At 42.2% G+C, this 19,003-nt stretch overlaps 1 protein-coding gene across 1 annotated transcript in view; it reads right to left on the reverse strand.

Annotated features, from left to right (window-relative positions):
• Positions 1-1,210: 1,210 nt before the first annotated feature.
• LOC104463582 (neuronal PAS domain-containing protein 2-like) overlaps positions 1,211-19,003 on the reverse strand; it is a gene marked incomplete at its 3' end in the record, with an annotated part of 48,398 nt that continues 30,605 nt past the window's right edge. Inside the window, 9 exon segments of the mRNA XM_010075966.1 lie at positions 1,211-1,405; positions 7,497-7,643; positions 13,530-13,622; positions 13,799-13,905; positions 14,642-14,783; positions 15,447-15,528; positions 16,129-16,276; positions 17,474-17,580; positions 18,457-18,539. Of these exon segments, the coding sequence (XP_010074268.1) occupies positions 1,211-1,405; positions 7,497-7,643; positions 13,530-13,622; positions 13,799-13,905; positions 14,642-14,783; positions 15,447-15,528; positions 16,129-16,276; positions 17,474-17,580; positions 18,457-18,539 (1,104 nt within the window).

A 19,003-nucleotide genomic window follows, 5' to 3' on the forward strand; every position in this document is an offset into this window, starting at 1 on the left:
AGTTGGGTGCGATTAGCACTGCCGTAAAAGCCTGGTGATGGAAATAAACCTTATTTTAATAGAGTCATAGAATCACAGAATGGTGTGGTTTGGAAGGGACCTTAAAGATCATCGAGTTCCAACCCCCCTGCCATGGGCAGGGACACCCTCCACTAGCCCAGGTTGCTAAAAGCCTCATCCAGCCTGGCCTTGAACACCTCCAGGGATGGGGCATCCACAGCTTCTCTGGGCAACTGCCTCACCACCCTCACAGTGAAAAATTTCTTCCTAATGTCTAGTCTAAATCTACCCTCTTCCAGTTTAAATCCATTACCCCTTGTCCTGTTTTTACACGCCCTTGTAAAAAGCCCCTCCCCATCTCTCCTGTAGCCCCCTTCAAGTACTGGAAGGCTGCTATAAGGTCTTCCTGGAGCCTTTTCTTCTCCAGGCTGAACAACCCCAACTCTAAAGTCATTATAATACAGGTATGTAGAAGATTAAAAGCTACAGCTGAGGGGGCTGAAGGTAGCGGTGCAGCTGTGTTTGTGGCACACTCTGGTAGCAGAAATAGGAGCTGAGCTTTCTGTGAAGGGAGGTACAACAGGTAGCTGGAACACGAAAACACTGTCAGTGCTGAGAAACCTGCAATAAGAAAAAAATCCTGTGCCAACCTACTCCTGGCTTTCACAGGTCTTGGTTACAACTCACTGAGGCTGAACTTTATTTCCCTTTGTGGGAATCTGTTACACTCACAGCCTGGGGGGGTCTCACACCAATCTCCATGTATTCCAGCTGTGTGCCACCGCAGCACATGGGCTTCGCTGTGTCAGTGGTGTTGGGCTGGATTCAGGGAGCAAGCAGGAGTAAAGCTTATTTTGAGAGGTCGCGCTGCTGACACCACTATTGCTAGTTTCCCCTGTTGTCGGTCAGGTTTCTTTCAGGATCAAGTGAAGAACAATAAGACATCCACATCTTTTGTGTGCCCCCTTGCTCTGTTTTCAAGCTGAAACCACTGCTCAAGTAACCCTCCCGGCTGAGGTCTTAAAAAAGGGATTTAAGGTAAAGTAAATGCTGTAGGGAGACCCTTTATATAGGCTGCCCTTACATAGGAGAACAGGGAAGGAAGGGCAAAGGCACACTTACAGGACTGGCATGATTTTACTTGCTTATTTAATAACAGCTCAGTGTCTTCTTTCCATATAAATGCTTCTCTAGTCAAATAAATGATTACCTGGCTCGATACCACGCTTCCTTCTCTCAGTGCTTGCTGGTTCGCTGTTTGTGAAGATGCAATTTGCCCTTGAAGTTGAGGACTGGGGGCAAGCTGCTGCTGAGAAATGGCCCCTGACCTCTGCTGTAGCTGTTGTGGCTCTGGATGCTGAGTATTGCTAAAGCTCAGGGACACCGTCGGCTGCTGTAGGAACATCTGGAAGAGAAGGAGGGAGGGTTTATTTACATAGCTCAGCTGTCTTGGATAATGAAGGTGACAGAATTAAATACAAAGATATATTCTAAAATAAAGTTATCATGTTTCTGTATTCACTATGCATTTACTGTTAGTTGGAAACCACCTCTTTCCTACATTAACAGTCCTGCTGTCTCTAGTTTCTTGATTTCTTGTTCTGCAAGTGCACTATTTACTCGCAAAATGTGTCTTGAAGGTACAAGTCCTCTCTCTGTGGGGCAGGCACAGCCTTCGTAAGAGCAGTTCCCTGTACATTCACTGTGTTCTGGGGCATCCTGACCAGAGAGAAGAGAGTAGCTCCATGTCTTTTCAGTCCTTTCATTTCTCCTTTCAACAAAATCAGCCTGCCTTTCAGACAGGGCTGCTTTTGAATTTGTCTCTGGAAATTCAACACCTTATGTACAGTTTGGTTGTCGAAGGTTTTTAATGAGGCCACAGTCAGGCCAGAGCTGTCGGTGTTGAATGGCCATGTCCTTATCATTGAGAAGATGTGTAAACAGACAGTCACTGTCATTTATCTGATTTCCCATCAGGTAACTGTCACCCGGTGTTCTTCCTAACTGTGCCGTGCATTTGACTTGTGCAAAAGAGCTAGCAGTTCCTCTGCTAGTGTTTCTGTAAATGATACACTCTCCATTCTTTCATTGCAAAGTGGGGCTTTCTTCTTTAAAAGTTGTAGGCTTTGGGAATTTTTGCTTTTATAGGGGCTATTTCTTTTATTATAGCTGTACAGAGGAAAAAGGCATCTTTTAAAAATATGAATTATTAATGCTACAAGCTATCTTTTCAATATTTCAAACCTAGCCTCTTGCCGTCAAGGACTGTATGGAGGTACGCATCCCAGGTAGTTGAAGGCATTTTTGGATCTGATTCTGATTCCACACCACTGCTACACGTGTGGAACTCCATTAATTTAAATGGAGCTACTCAGGGTTTAAATGAAATCAGAATCACAATTATTTTCTTCATTATTCATCCATCAGTCTCATGCCTAGCAGTACGTCTGAGGTATGCCCAGTAATTAGTACACCCTTCTGCAGCTTATTGCTATATTAAGAATTCCCTAAACTATCATGTTCCTTCTAATTCCTCTTGGAAAAACCCTTACCTTTCTCCAAAGGAGCAGCACAATGCTTTCCCTTTCCTTGCATATGTATGGGTTGATCCATCATGTTTCTACTTATTTATCTAGCTTTTAAAACACAGTTTTTATTTAAATATGATAAATTTTTAATGAATTTCTGTGTGCCAAGATTTTACTCAGAAAAAAGGTACAGACAAAGCTTGCATTAATCACCTGGGAAAGGAAAGAAAAGTTAAGGAAAATGTTAATGATCCTAAAGCAACGGCTTGTTCCAGGTGCTGTAGGCTAACCACATCTCAAAGATGTCTGAAAAAAATAAATGGGTCAAGTAACAGAGTTGGGGCTCCTCACAGCAGGTCTGAAACTAGCTCCGAGTGTTTTCTTTTACAAGCACTGCTCACAGAGTTTGGAACCACTACATATCAGAAAGACAGATGGTCTCGCAACTTCTGCCAAGGAAATAGGTCTTATTATGAATAAATCAAAGACAGGAATTATGAAAATTCATTTTCTTGTTTATTTTCTGTATATGGAAGCTAAGACATATTTGGTAAATGAACTCACTTGATTAGCTCTAGCAATGAAAATGGTCACCATTGATATAAAATTTGACATAAACCATTTTATATAAAATTCAGAACAGGTAAAGCAAGTGGTATGTTTCAAAAATGTGATGGGGAGTGTGAGCTCACTGGTCCTTGCCAGTTCACTGCCAGTTAAGACCTTTAGGAGGATTATCTTAAGTGTCCTCCCTGTACATGGCGCACAACACTGGAGGAATACTAAGTTCACCCAAAGCAAAGTCAACACCTAACGACGTGAATGTCAGGCAGGGTGTGAACTTGCAGGGAATGACTTGCTCCACAGGGACCTGCCTGTGTGCATGCCTTACTTCCAAATGAAGGCCAAGGAGCTTGTCCTTGAAACAAAGCAGAGTAACCTACTTTGCAATTACCAGAGTGTGCCACTGGGTAGGAACGTGCGTGGTTAATGGTTGGCAGCTAACATGCTATAAATACACAACCAAGTTTAATCCAGTAAACCAATTTTGTTTGTTCACGAGTACATACCCTGAGAGGGCTCTGAGAGTTTCATACCTAGGGACTCTCTGTTGCATTGTAATGGCCAAACCAGCATTATTACTGTCTGAACATAAATGCTGTGGAAAAAACAAGCTCAGGGCAGGAAGTGATGGTGCCATTTAACCTGTGTCCCTGCAGAACTGGAAGACTCAAGATGCGTCATCAAAACAAGAGTTAACCTGAGAGATGATCGAAGCATGGAATTTCTAGCTGCTAGGTAAGCCTAAAAGCAAGAACATGCTTCATTTTTACAAAACTTAATGGTGTTTATTTCATAATGTGCCTCTTTTGTGACAGTCCTGCCTGAATTTGCCTGAAATATTGAAATACGACAGTTTTAAATAACAACAGAAACCCCCTAATAAAGAATGAAATCTTCTCCGTTCTGAGCAAATCCAAGTAGATAAATTAGCAGTCCCCTAACTTCACTGCTGCTAATGACATGTCTCATGGCTGATTTTGCAGACTGCAAGGTCAGTGAAGCATCTCACAAATATTTTTTAATTGGCCAGCCTGTTAACATATGCAGCAAAGCAGGGAGGTAGGGGAGGGACCCTCTGACACTGCTGCCCCCTCATTCCGAGATAGATGGTCCCTACAGCTAATAGATGAATCACACTGGCAAGACATGGTGAGGAAAATGGCTCTCTGACTCTACCTGTCCTTTGGATAATCAGGGGATTATAGCCTTCGGGCTCATCATTACAGACGTCAAGACTCTTTCTTTATGTAAAATATGGAAAGATGAGAAGCACAGCATTGGGAAGCTGAGATTCACTGACTTCGAAGGGAGCCTGGTTTGCAAATGATGGGTGGCTGTGGATGGTCTCATTTGTAGTTCTTGCAGGCTGGTCAGGCTTAGCCCTTCTGCCTTCCTCCCCGTCCGCAATTCATTAGCTAGACTGTTCAAACCTGGAGCAGACACAGCATCCTTCAGTCTTCTGAGGTTAGTCTTGCCGCTCCTGTCCTTCAGACTTTCATTTGTCAGAAAAAGCAGTAACAGGGATTTAATGGGGTTTTGAACACTTTTGTTCAGCACCCAAATCCCTCCCGCTAGTTTCATCTTTTATCCCACAAGGCTCTTGGAAATAGTTTCTAATGTAGACTACTGTGCTCAACATCTGTCTGGTTGGGAAAGCGTTTCTTGGTGGACTGCTGTATTGCAGTTTTGAAGATCTCTGAAGGAAATGGAAATGGGGCTTAATTCTCTGCAGAGCTACCTGTACACTTCTGTGTGGAAGGGAGTGAACCAGTGGGGAAGATATGCTAATAAATCAGCTAATGAGGGAAAACCAGAGAACATCTCCTCCTTTTCAGACAGCCTATGGCACTCCCCCATGCTTACAGCTCTTCTACGCGGAATATTAAAGAGACCAGAAATGTGCTTGATAGTAATGCTCACCTGTTTGCTCCTATGCTTTGTAGTTCTGATAATAGACACGGATCAATGTGTGCAGACATACAGCTCTCTGAATTATGAAATCTGTGCAGTAAAGCACATGGCTGGATTTCTGATTTAACGGTTTACTCCTAGCTGCCTGTGAGTCACAAAAGTGCTGCATACAAAAGCGTGAAGCTTTCTTTTAAGTTGCCCCATGCCTAATAAGACAAAGCTAATTCCTGGTCTCTGTCCCTGGAACAGCATAGTAATTTCTCTGTGGTTTTTTTTTTTTTTTTTTGTTTTTTGTTTTTTGTTTTTTGTTTGTTTGTTTGTTTGTTTTTGTTGTGTTTTTTTTTTGTTTGTTTGTTTGGTTTTTTTTTTAACCTAGAGAAAGTGAGATAAGGAAAAGGCCCTGGCCACAAGTCAGTGTGACTGCTCACATCTCATCGCCTCATTTGATTGCTCTGAGGAGACGGAAAGGCACTGGAACTACAGATGATCCTCTCTGTCTGGCCTTGCCTCCTCAGGCAGATACAACAGCCCCTGCACTTCCAAGCTGCCCTCCTGTCCCCCTGCCTCTCAGTTCTGCACTTGCAGTAAGCTGGGAAATGGTCAGTACTGACACCAGAGAACTTGTACTGGTCTGAAGATACTTGGCCCAGCCTGGTACAGTCTTCATGGGGGAGAGGATCACCCAAACGATATAACTCTGAGCTACAAATTGGTACAGGGTGAGCAGTACAGAACTACCCACCATTTACTCACTGGGACTCCCTCTTCTCTCTGGTTGAACTCCCTGTCAGCATATCTGAGAATCTGTCTCATGGCCTTTGAGTTATTAAATGCACCATAGCACATATGGGGGACAGCTATTCAAAAATAAAATCTGTTTCCTGCATATACAAATGTGCTCTGATCTATTTTTAACTGAATTGTGCAAAAAAAAAAAAAAGAAAAAAAAAAGAAAAAAAGGATGAGTGTATGTGACTATTGAAGACTTCACCAGGAGAGAGTAATGGCTTTCACCCAATTAAAAAAAGAGGAAGTGAGAATATCACGTCTCTTGATATTCATAATAACAATAATAGCTTTCAGACATATGACATGATTCTGAACTGAAGGTCAGTTAATTGCAGAGAGACTTTCTCTTCCCATTAATCGAAGTCAGTGCAGAACCAATAGAAGAAATGCACTGAAATTAAACCTGCTCTACCTATATGCTTATATGGCACCAGGAACTGGTGTCATCCTGGTTTTGGGACCCACCATTGCTGTGCTGTCTTACAGCAACACACATGCAGCAACTTAAATGGCAAAGGTTCTAATTTCGCTTCACTGATCCCTTAATTGCCTAAACATATAATCACAATTTGTTTCAATATGTGAAAGTGCGTTTCACAGATGCTGATGATGGGTGAGAGTCTATTTCTGTGGAAGGTGGGAGCAAGATTCCCACTGACTTCAGCAGGTCCCAGGTTTTCATCCCATGCTTAAAATGTTCTTTGAGACATTCATTTCTGTGACAGAGCTTGTCTTCTAAACAAATGTTGTTAGTACAATACTTGCAGTGGGTCCCCAATGCAACATTTCTAGCAAGGGCCATTTAACCCGGCATTTATAGTTAAGTTATGAGGAACATAGCAGTAATCACTCCACATTTAGAAAACTTCCATAAAACTGGATGATCTGTCCATTTGTCATTATGTGAAACCTGCGATGCACTGAACTGCACTTCCTATTATTTCTGAGGTGTGGTAGACATAATGGGTAGTACAAAGCAGATACTGTACTCGGTGAATTAAAAGCAGATATGGAACTTAGTGCGTTCTAGCTCTGTGCAGGAGGTATCAAAGGCAGAAGTAGAGCAGGCTCAGTCAGCTTCACCCTAAAGGCTTAAGCTGGTCCAGTGAAGAACAAATTCAGACACCCCCCAGGTCCGAACAAATGAACATCAGCAGAGGTTTGTGGGTTTTTAACATGACAAGGAAATTGATCTCTTGTGTTCTGTATCCAGGCTGGGGTAGGGTCAGGAAAACAGAGAGTGAATGAAAGAGCACTGCCTGAAGGAGGGCTGTTGGCTACAGCAAAGCTGGACAGATGAGATACTGAGCACCAGTGATGCCAACATGAAGTAAGCAGTGACTGGATGGAAGCTAATGAACTGGAGAAACACAATCATTGCCGAGTCTGAACTCCAACAGTTTTCTATTACAGCTGCTCAGTCTGAAGTTAAGATAAAGTATTAAAATGCTACTGTAAATGACCCAAATTTTCTCCTCCTCCTAAGGTGGAGATATTTCTTCATTCTCTTCTTCCAGAGAGATCTTAAATATTTCTTGACATAGGTTACTCAAGAGGCTTTCAGAGGGCAACATCCTTATTCAGATGAGCTGGTTTCCACATGTCCAGATTTCCTGAACCCTAGAGCTAATTTTAAGATGCCAACCCTATCAATAGCCACGTGAAAGAGGATGCTTTGCTCTGCCCCTCCTAGCAGTAACACACCTGTATGCTGGAGTCCTGGACCAGGCAGAGCTGCTCCTGTATCTTCTGGAGCTCCTCCTGCTGCCACCGGATGTTGGCCTGCAGGATCCGGGTCCGCTGCTCTAGCTGGTCCTTGATGGTCTGGAACATGCTGAATTGTGCCGAAAACTGAAAAAAACAGGGGGAAAAAACAGTCATTATAATACAAACAAGCCTCAATGGAACATTGTTCTATAAGAAGTTATTGGTTTCTTGATCGTAAAGCACAACCAAAGGAATAAAAGATGTGTTTGTATTATGCTAGCATCTAGGCAGAGATAAACCTTGTCTATTTTCAATTTTGCGCACATATATTAAATTGCCTCAGTTAGAGTGATCTGCTTACAACTGACCCTGTTCTGTTAGGGAATTAGCAGAAGGACTGTTTTTGAGAGTATGCTGTTTTAAAATGTCAAGAGCATCTTAATTGGATGGCAGATGAGTGCATTGTTATTATTAGCCTGTAGTTTGGAGCCCTTAGTGTGGCGTAACTGTATATTCTGGATGTGTTTTACTAATGCTTTCCTTTTTTCTGCACACAAATAGCAGTGCTGCAATGGCTTTTTCTGCCGCTGACTTACAGTAGCATCATGCAAGACCTGACTGCACTAAACATTTTCTATATTTCTGCAGCCGAGTAGTAGTCAAGATAAAAGGAATACTCCTTGAATTATTTTTATATGTGATGTAAAATGAATAGCACAGCTCAGTGGGAGAAAGACTGCTCTAAATAATAATATAAAATGGAGATCACTAATCAGGGTGAAGAAGAAAGTGCAGCCTCCAGTAGCAGCAATACCTGTCACAAAGTGGAATTATTCAGCAAGTGTAGAGGGGACTAAGATAGCAATAAATTCTTAGTTTTATTTGTTGTTCTCAGGTGTGAGTCAAAGTCCACCAAAGTTAGTTATTACTTTAATAGGTTTTGGAATAGTTGTTTTGCATGAGCTCATGTTCCAAAAGTAAAAAAAACTGTATTTGGGGAAAAAAAAAAGAAAGCTTCAAAAAATCTGTAAGCTTTCTGTAATCAAGACATTCAAGACCTCTCTGAAAACATGCAGTGCTGTGAGTGTCCAGGCAAAAAAAAAATAAAAAAAATAAATTTGCTGTGACTTGAAAATGGTGCCCAGTTCCTGTAGTTGTCCCAGTGGCTCTGTGCTAGTGGGTGAACATACTGCTGGAGCCTTCCTGCTCCGTGGAGGTGCACTTGCTTGCACCATTTCTGGCTTTTAAATATGAAAACAAAAATATGAAAACAAAATATGAAAACAGGAATGGAATTAAAGAGCACTCTGGTGTTAGCAACACTGTAGAGTTAATAAAATTTCTGGCTACTTAGAGAAATCTAAATGTGACAGGTTGAATTTGTATCAGCTAACCACTTTGCCTTAAACCAGTTAAATATGTGAAATTACCTTCACATTCCCTCTAGCAAAGCTGAGATCTCCAAGTAAATGGCCTTTAGGTGAGAAAGGACAAGATCTTTAGAGAGTTTATTTCTATTTACCAGGCGGAGGGTGGCTGGGAGGTCACTACTCAAATAGTGGCGGCAAGGTGGAGGGGAGCTTCTTGGCCAGCCCTGCTTGGGGGAAAGGAGGACTTCTAAGGTGGCATGGGCAGTTGCTGCTGGCAGAGACCCTCAGAGCCCACTTTGGTGGCAGAGGCATCTGCAGGGGATCGCAGCTTGAACTGTCTGCCCAAGGAGATAATGTGATCACTTGGCCTCCAGCACCGTCATCCACAGCGCTTTTGCCTTGTACCAGCAGTGCTGTCATCTGTAACCCCGTCCTCCCCCGAAGCAGAAAAATGGTGTTAAAGCTCCCTAAGGGAAGTTTGAGTTATGTCTGATTGATGTTAAAGGGGAGAAGACAAAGTGGGGCCTCTCTGTTTTTCTGTTCCACATAGAATATAATAAACCGAGGAATGGACAAGTGGAAACCTCTGATGTTTGGGAACAAGGACAAGTGCCTCAAAAGGACTTTCGGTGCTGCTTGTTCTAGTCCCACTGCGTGTTTCTGAAGAGTCCTGGGTACCCTGATTTTAGGAGTGGAATGGTGCTATGTAGCAACGGCTTGCTTAGATGAGATGCAGCTAATTCCTGCTTTAACCTGCATCTGTACAGAAGGAGTTTTTAAAAAGACAAGTCTCGCAACCTAATTCTCTCTGTATGAACTCTGTTAGTGTGGACTACTTTTAAGTCTTTAAAAGGGTCCTTTTCAGAAAGGAATTAAAAACAATTTTTAGCTAAAGGCTTCATTTTAACTGCCTGGCTTGCTGATGGCAGACTTCTCATAAATGTGCAAACTGCTTGAAGACACTTTGGGAAATTAACCCGATTTTCTTCAATCAATAAATGTAAGGAATTTTATAACAGACAATTTTATAATAATTTAATACTTCAATAATAAACAAAATCCATTTCCAGGCCTTAGTTTTGAATTCAAATTTGCTTTTCAAAGTTGCAAGCAAAAATATATTGCTGTTGATTTTAAATTATTATTCCTTAATTTTTTCCCAGCACCTTCTTATATTTAGTATATTCATCTAATATTGTCTTCCTGTTCTCTTTTTCACGTGCTTTTTGTATTAATACACTTGACAACAACAATTAGCTGGTCTAGTAGAGAGAGAGCTGTTGTGAAAGAAGACAAGGAACTTTCTCTTTTGCTTTTTTCCCTTTCCCACTCTAACCCCCAAATTTCTTGATAACTCTATCCGTGACCGCTGTGATTACAGAGCTTCTATTGTTTTTGTACAATGAGACACTAACAGCAATTGCCCTGCACCAGAGAGTGTTTATCTCAAGATCATTAACTGCTCTACTAACTAGGGGAGAAGTCTGTAACTGTATATTAAGTTAAAAGAGCTTAACTCAAAATGTTCCACAGAAAACACTGCACAGCTTTAACTCTGCCACTGGCATCAGATGAAGTTGCTTGCTCTCTCACTTAGGTATTTACAAACTTCCATAGGATCCTTACACACAGAAAAGTGCCAGCCTTCCACATACAGTCAAACATGGAAGACTAAACCTGTGATATATCTGTAATTGCAGCATTTTAATCAAAGTTTGTTATGCAGACAAAAAACCCACAGCAGTAATTTTAGTCTGGTCTCTGGGAAAAAAAAAAAAAAGTGATGCTTTTGGGATCATGTCAGCAGATGTTCTGGTAGGGATGGGCACAATGCAGTGGTACTGATGGTCCAGACAGGCTGAACAGCCCAGGGAGAGGGACCGGCACTGCTGGGCTGTGAGCCCTCACCTCTAGCAGGGGCGTCTGGAATAGGCCAGCTGGACCATGCCTGATGAGGGGTGTTTCTCTCCATTGGGTGCTACCCCAGGGTGCCTGGCTTACTCCTTCTCTCTAAGTGCTGGGGGGCTGCAGCCAGGGAGGGGGCCTATAGCCCCTGTATCTGTCGCGATGGTCTTCCATTTCAGATGTGATGAACAAAAAGATGGTCACCTCAAAGCCCTACAAGTTTTATGAAATTGGTATTTGGGTAAAAAAAACGACCGCATTTTTTAAATCTTGGTTTCCTTTGAGCCTTTCTTTTCTGCCTGCCTTCCAACTTTCCATCCTTCTTGCCAGTGCTAGAAACATGCAACAGGGTTGTGAGAGTCTCAAAAATACCAGGTTGCTGTAATTTCATGAAAGCTTTAGCTGAGCAAAGGTGAGAAGAATCCACTCATTGCCATCCTGCGGGGAAGGCTGGGTCCGCGCACCAGCCTTGCAAGGTGCAGCCCCTGGGAAACCAGGTTTCATTAGTTTGGCAGATCACTGAACAACTTGTTTGTTCTTTCTGTCTTCTGAGTAACACCTGTGCAATCCCAAACGGATTATTAGTGCTAATCATTATTCAGTCATCAACATCCGCTGTGTTGTGGGGGATTTTAATTTATTACAATAAGGAAGGCAAACAAACAAATATTCTAATAGGGAGCACTTGCTTTAAAGTAAATCATTTACATTCAGGTGACATCTAGTACTGTGCTGTCTGTTCATTTAGACAAGCAAGGCAGAAGCTAAAACCACATTTCAGCGGAGACAAAACCATCGCAGCCTTTGCTCAATATAAAACTAATCAAAGTTCAAGCAGATGATGCCTGAGGCAGGAGCTAGCTGCTTGCTGCAGATGTGGTTGTAGACGCGTAAATTGTCCTTCCCTGCCCTGGCTGCTGTCTTGGAGCCAAATGTTAGGCACAAGGACGCCAATCAGAGTGCTGGAGCCCTGTGTGGCCAGGCTGAGCACACTGCCTTTCAGTTCCTGCCATCAGTCACCTTCAGCTGAGGGTGAGCGACAGAAAGGGAGCAGGGAGCAATCTGCGCAGCTCCTTCTCGCCGGCTGGCAGTGGGGCACCTGGCCATGCTGTTTCTAAAAGCAGTGAGCCTGTGTTCTGCCACTAAACTGGTGCAAAAAGGTTAACTAGGAAACTGAGGAAACATTCATGGTGGGAAGCATACCTGCCTGGGTTCTGTCACTCACTCAGTGCTGCAGGCACCTTGTCTTTTAAATAATGGATTACCTTGCTGTAGGCTGACGCGTTTATTATTTTAAGGTGGGAGATAAGCAATTGAAGAAGGCACTTAATATTTTATGAAAATCACCCAAATCTGTGAATAATTGCTACCTTTTCCAGCAGTATCTCTGTGGGGCGTGAGCCTCGGCAACCTGAGCTGCAATGGCCTGGTGCTGTTTCCCTGCCCCACATCAAAGCAAGCTCCATCTTGAGCTTCGCCAGGAGCATCACTGTGACTTTGCTGCCTGTCAGCTGAGAAGAGGGCTGCCTGTGTAGACACACTTGAGTCAGTCCTCTTACTTTCACGGAGATTTAGCCAGTCCAAAGAGGCTGAACCAGTGGCCGTGTGACTGGACAGCACTCTGATTTGGCAGAGAAGAAATGGAGCTGGTGTGCCAGTAAGAGCATTTTACTGGTAAGGGACAAAGCAGCAAGGCTCTCGGTAAACGACTGGAAAGCATCTCTTCACAAAGAGCTTTGATGGAGAAGAAAGAGAGGTAGAAAAAAGTCAAACAAAACACGCACAGGTTTATAATAAAGTAATTGATGTTTGGAAATGCATTAATGAATAACAGTGAGAAATATCTGTAAAAGAAAATGAATGCTCAGTGCAGATATTTGATATGCTGTTTCTTCATTGCGTGCTGGTGTGGAGTCATGAGAAGAATATTAAACACAGAGAATAAATGAGAATTTGTTATTATAAAGCAGGGATCCTCAGGACTTTCTGTGTTTTATATGCTACACAGGAAGAAACTCTGGGATATTGTGAGGGAGTAGAGGGTACCAATAGTAGAAGCAGCCTAGGTCCAGGACTACTGTCATTTCTAAAATCAGCAGATGACGAGGCATATCATCACAGCATGACCACAGGAGAGAAACAATGTGATGGGAACATGGTACTCAAATTTGTTCCTTCAAAATCCACTGCAAATGAAACACTGAGGTGTCTTTTTGGGCCATCACCCACTTTTGAGGTATAGGTTAATAGATTTCACCAGAGGAATTTGTCTCTAGCATCATCCTCACTCTTACTGGCACACTCACAAAATGGTTCTTGAACTTGTGTGTCCCTTACTGCTATTTAATTCTGCATCTAGCACAGACAAACAGGTGTTTTTAGGAGGACTGGGTCTTTGTTAGTTTTTTCGTTTGCTTTTCATTCACATTGTGACCTTGATTTTGATGGGGCCTGGTTCTGTAGAAACAAAGTTGAAAACTTTCTTTCCATCTGTTTTTTGTTATCCTGTGAAATAGATGTATGTGTACGCCTGAACCTACATGTACCTGGGCTTCTGCTCAGAATGCCTGTATACAGATACATGTTTAAACACACAAGTGTACAGTTCATATTGCTTTCCCACAATATTTTAAACATTTGACAGGGGGTGGATTTGGGGTTTTTAGCTACTAAAGAGGTAACCTAAAAGCCCCAAAAGGAGAAAATATCAGGAGACAGGGAAATGACCTATTCCACTTCCAAATCCCCAACTAACCTGTGCCAGAGGTGCCGGCTGATTCTGCAGAGTTACTTGAGGCAGCAACTGCTGTGGGAGAAGCTCACATGAAGGCTGAGAAGGCAAAGAAACCTGGTTTAAAAACAAAACAAAACAAACCAAAACCTTGTTTATAAGTTTGGCTCCTTTGAATTTAGGTTTCTTCTAATGCCGTGGCTTTTGTGTAAAGCAATTTTTAATTGCTAAACTGGGTATGTGGCACATGCTTTATACCCTCTGCCTATTTTGATGACTCTTTGTGAAGTTACCTGAAGAGCAGTAGGTTGACTGAGTCTATGTACGGATAAATCCTGCTGTGCGCTCGATGTTCTTGGCAAGGGAGTGTTAGACTCTGCAATCAGCTTTGTTGGTGTAGCTGCAAGAAAAGTACTGGTGAGTTCTCACAAGCTGGAAATCATCCATGTTTGCAGTGGGAATTACAACAAGACCTGGCTAGAAATTATTATGGCCTGGCTACATTCCAGCAGGAATCAAGGCTGTTCTTATTGACTTCAACAGCAGTAAAATTAAACTGATAAGGAGGGCCTGGGCAAAGATAAAAGTAAATGAGACAGATTATGATTCTGTGCTCCAATGAATGGAGCAAAGGGACCCAAGAGCAGTTCTAAAACAGCTGGAACTCCCTTCATATGAGTCAAATAACTATAAATTCAGGTTAGCTCATTGGCTTGTCTCGCAGACCAGGGAACACAAAACGTATATAAGGTGTGCCCAAGTCTTGGCTGGAGCATCCTGAATCTTGGCCAGAAGAGAATCACCCACAGTCTGTTATTACTCATGTAAGTCTAGAGGGGCCTTGTATTGCTCATACTGATGCCCTCAAATCTGAAGACAGAAGTACTCATTTTCATAACAGATTGAAACAGCAGGACTCATGGCTAGTCCTGCTAGTCTTTTTCCAATGTATGGGTGGTTGCAGTAGAACCTTCCCTCTTGTACATGTAACAGATTATGCATTTCATTGCCAGTGACAAACACATATTGTCCATACCTCATAAATAGCTGTTAAATTAGCAGCTGTGGTATATTGGCACAAATTCTGTAACTTGGCTAATTTTAAAATAATGCAGTAACCTAGGAATGCCACTCACATGCTGGGTCTGACTTGGGTGTGTGGGAAGATTTTGGTGAGCTCCTGGATGATACTGAGGGTGTCCGACTAGCGCTGAGGATTGAAGCACCAATATCAAGTGCATTAAAGTGCTGTTCAGGATCCAACCTGGCACCACTGTCCTAAAACAAGCCAAAAAAAGGGAATAGCTATTGCATCTGTCAGTGTAAAAACATCTACTAATGGCTGCGCACCCAGTTCTTTGTCTGGCCTAAATGACTTGAGCAGAACTAATCCCAGGTAGACCAGCAGAAGATCTGAGCACAGGTGTCAATGTCCTTTCCAGATAGCATCTAATTAATGCATTTTACGAAGAGCTGTCACCGAGTTGGAAATAAATAGCAAGCTACTGCAATAGTAATTTTGTGCCTTCAGATGTTTTCCTGAATCTTTGGATTTTGCAGTTCAGCAACTGCAACCTCTGTGAGACACTCAGCCATGTACTGAGGAGGAGCTTCTCTTTCTTCCCTCAGCAGATGACTGAGATGTAGCCAAGAAGGCTGGTTGCCAGAATATGTCCACATGAATCTTTAAAGTGTAGTATCTTGCCAAGAAAAGGTGGAGATATCTCACATTGCCCACTTAATTTGTTGCTGCTACTGATCTCCAGGTTTATCCTTTCATAAGCTTATCCAATTTACTTTAAAATTATTCAAGTGAGCAATGAATTCTGAAGTTGAGGGAATCCATGCAGAAAGACAATGCTGGAGTCTTCAGTGATGTTAACATAGAAACAAGTTGTGATTGCTACATATATTAATGAAAAAAAAACTTTCTCATTGTACCTTTAGTGCTGAGGACACAACTTCTGAGGACACTTCTTCCAAACCCATCTCCTGTCTCCTCTCCACCCGAACATCTGCATAACTGAATGGAAAATATAATTCTATGTATCAACATGGTATTGCTATATTTCATAAAATGTGCCTTAAGCAAGTGGAGGCACAAATTATTGTAACATTTTACAGGTTAAATGAAAAGCTGAAAAATCACTTAATTCAAATGCTACTGAATAACATTTGAGAGACTGTTTTAAGTTTTTGCGCTGTTCCTATCTTCTTGAAATCAAGAAGTGTATTAAAGAAGTATATATAAAGGTCAAGTTCGCATCCTACAACCACTTTATGACTTCACTGGAAAGCTTCCACACATCTCATCAAAAACAACGTAAGGATTTAGAGGAAGTGAATAGTTAAGGGTTCTATCTGTTCTCTCTTCTTGCACAAAATGGAAAAATGCAATAGTTAATCTGCCCCTAAACTCATGATTGACATATCAAGCTCAGCATAAAGAAAGGTTTAGTCTGATCATTTTTTCTATAATAAACATATTCCCTTCAGAGAGTTCAGGCTCAATTTTTTGTTATGTAAAAGACATTATGTTTTTAAGAGAAAATGTTGGCAGTCAGGAGGATGCCCTTAATTTACTGTCCTTAACATCCCCGCCGGTTGATGTGATTTTCCATACCTTACCACCATGTGTGTGCACACAATGAACTCTGGCTTGGAGTTCCACTGGTGGTAGGTGATATAGTAATGGGTCTGGAGCCAGATCCACTGCTGTCCTTTGGTCAGAAACCGATAGCAGCATGACTTCCCCTTGCCAAACTGCATCACTGTCAGCAGAAAATACACACACAGTTTGTAGCACAATTTCCAATGTGAAAATTACATTAAATGTGAAAAGAGTGACAACAATATCTTTGGCCCCATCGATTCCCAAGGGAGACGGGAGGCTGAGCACCTTTTGAGTGAGTGGTCCTCTCAGTTGTATGATAGAGCATATAATATCATAAAGATCAGTAGGTATCTTTTTCTGACACTTTGAACAGTACATTCCTACACAGTACAATTAACCTTGACTTTGGACACTAATGCATTAATGTCTGCTACAACTTAAACATAGATCTTACCCTGGTTTATGTGCTGATCACATACTGCTTAATTAGGCATCTGGGATTAATTTCTAAGAGTGATCATCTTAAGTTCTATAGCAGAAAAGTACAGGATAAAAATGCTGGAAAAGATGAGTATTCTCTGCAGAATGAAGTGAGTCTAGGAGATAACATTGTGCAAAGACAAAAATAATTTGAAACGGTAAGAAAATTCCCAGACTGACAAGAATTCAAAGTGCAGTAAACTGGGGTGTACTAAAGGTTTTAAAGATTCACCAACAAAATTAATCTCTGCTTTTTTTTCCCTCATTGATTTCAAGGGGTTCCCAAATATACACATATTTAGCCTTTCTATATTTTAATGTCAACATATAAAAACTAATTTTGACAGGATGTTTTCAGGACACCCAGAGGTGGTAAAATAAGATATTCCAGCTGGTTCTGTAAGCAAATATTTGAAAAGCATTGCCTCATTTTCTTTACTTAGTGAAAGAGGTTTTCAATTAAATCTTAATAGACTATATTTAAATAGTCACTGGTAATCCCAAATACATTATGAACAACATTAGGGTAAATAATCCACCAGAATTTTACAAAATAGGATCTCCTCTGAGATTGCTTGAACTATTCCTGTATATTCTTTACTAGTAGAGCAGGTGTCTAATCTGGTGTATTTTATCCATTCAGTGAGTCTCACTGACTGCTTCTGAGGACACAGAAGGTAAATAGTATTTTTCAGAGCTTGATGAGTCTGGCCCAGACACTGATCATCTGTGGTGCCCCCAATCTACTATAACAGGCACGAGGCAAGGGTCAAACCTCACCTTCCAAGTTTAAACCAATTTTAACTGAAACTACATTTCACTGAAACGAGGTGTCCCAGTGACTCCACAGGAGCCTGGGCTATGTGATACTTACAGTGTTCATGGCACCTTGCTAGCAGCTCTAGGTCATCTATATGGTAATAGTCATAGCCAGAAGTACCCAGCACTTCAAAAGGCAAGTATCCTATAATCGGCGGTGCTCTGCAGTTAGGCACAATATGAGTGAATTCATAAACCACAAAAGCAACAACAGCTCTGCATGTTGACATGGATATGTAAAAAGCTCTCGCTCTGCAGTCTACAGTCACCCACCCCAGGGGACTGGATCCTGACTTTCCCCTGCCTTCTGCCTGGGATGCCTGGCTGGGCATGGCACCTTCCCCCCAGGACAAGGCGATGACAACCCCATCTTTCCGGGGAAAATGGGGTTGTGGAAAGCAATTCAGCTTCTTAGAGACCTTCACACAAGAACTTGCTGTGAGGGAGCCATTCCCTGGCTGTTCCTTGGTCAGGGGCTCTGCTGTGGCTCCCGCAGTCCCTGCATGGGGAAAAATATGTGGCGAGGTGATAGGAAGCCATAATCTGCCAGGACTAGGGGGGTAGGAGGGGAGATCATCTGTGCTGCTTCCCTCTGGGTGTCTTCAGAGCTCATCCATGGTGTGCCGAGGCAGTTGCTTAATACCTTTGCCAGCATAGTTGCCTCAGGCCAGCACAGACTTTCCCTCCGTAACTCAGTGGGAATTGCACACAATCAATGGCTGGATTTGGAAAGAATGATTTCCGCAGCTATATAATAATTAGATTATTTTTCCATGTGACAGACTTTGGTCCATTGATATTTTTAAAGCAAACAAGAACATGCTAATCACAAATTTGGCCTGAGAAACAGAGAAGTTTTGTTTTAAAAGGCTGATAAAAATAAATGCAGAGTAAAATAGTAAATATCTTCTGTAGTAATTTCAATGGTTGCCCTCCTCTTTAGATGTGAAATGCAACACTGTTTGAGAGAATTGCACTGATGAAAATAGCAGTAGGCAAGCACCGAACACAACCAGGAGTGCTTTTCTTGTCACCAACCTGTGATCTAGGAATAAAAATTTCCATTCCAGACTGTGTCTTGATGTGAATTCCTCCAGAGGTTCTTCCACGATGCACATCTCCTGTATGGTGAAGAAAACTGACTTACTGAGAGTTGCAGGTTCACCCCTCTGCTTCATCTAGCTCTTGTTAGCTATAAACACATGGTGCATAAGAGGAGAAAACAGAGGATTCACACATTTTCTGGCCGTTCCAGAGAGTAATCTATTGTATTAATCAAGGGCAACATTTTTGCGGGAGTTGGGGAGAAGAACTTGTGATGTACACGGACTTAAGAGCTCTCACTCAATAGCTGGGAGCACTATGTGCTGCGGAGGGGGAAATGCCTTTTCAGGCTGGTAGCCTGCACGGGCTGGTCAGGCCAGTGAAAGGCAGTGGGTTTGCCCTGTGCTTCACTCCTGCAGTGAAGAAGCTGGCTTTTAAGACTCACAGCAGCCCTCAGTGCTTGTGAGAATGACGACCTGGAATACTGCATCCAGCTCAGGAGTCCCCAGCACAGGAAGAACATGGACCTGTTGGAATGGTT

The sequence above is a fragment of the Pterocles gutturalis genome, unplaced genomic scaffold (assembly GCF_000699245.1).
Source record: "Pterocles gutturalis isolate BGI_N339 unplaced genomic scaffold, ASM69924v1 scaffold6253, whole genome shotgun sequence".
Taxonomy (NCBI): Eukaryota; Metazoa; Chordata; class Aves; order Pterocliformes; family Pteroclidae; genus Pterocles; species Pterocles gutturalis.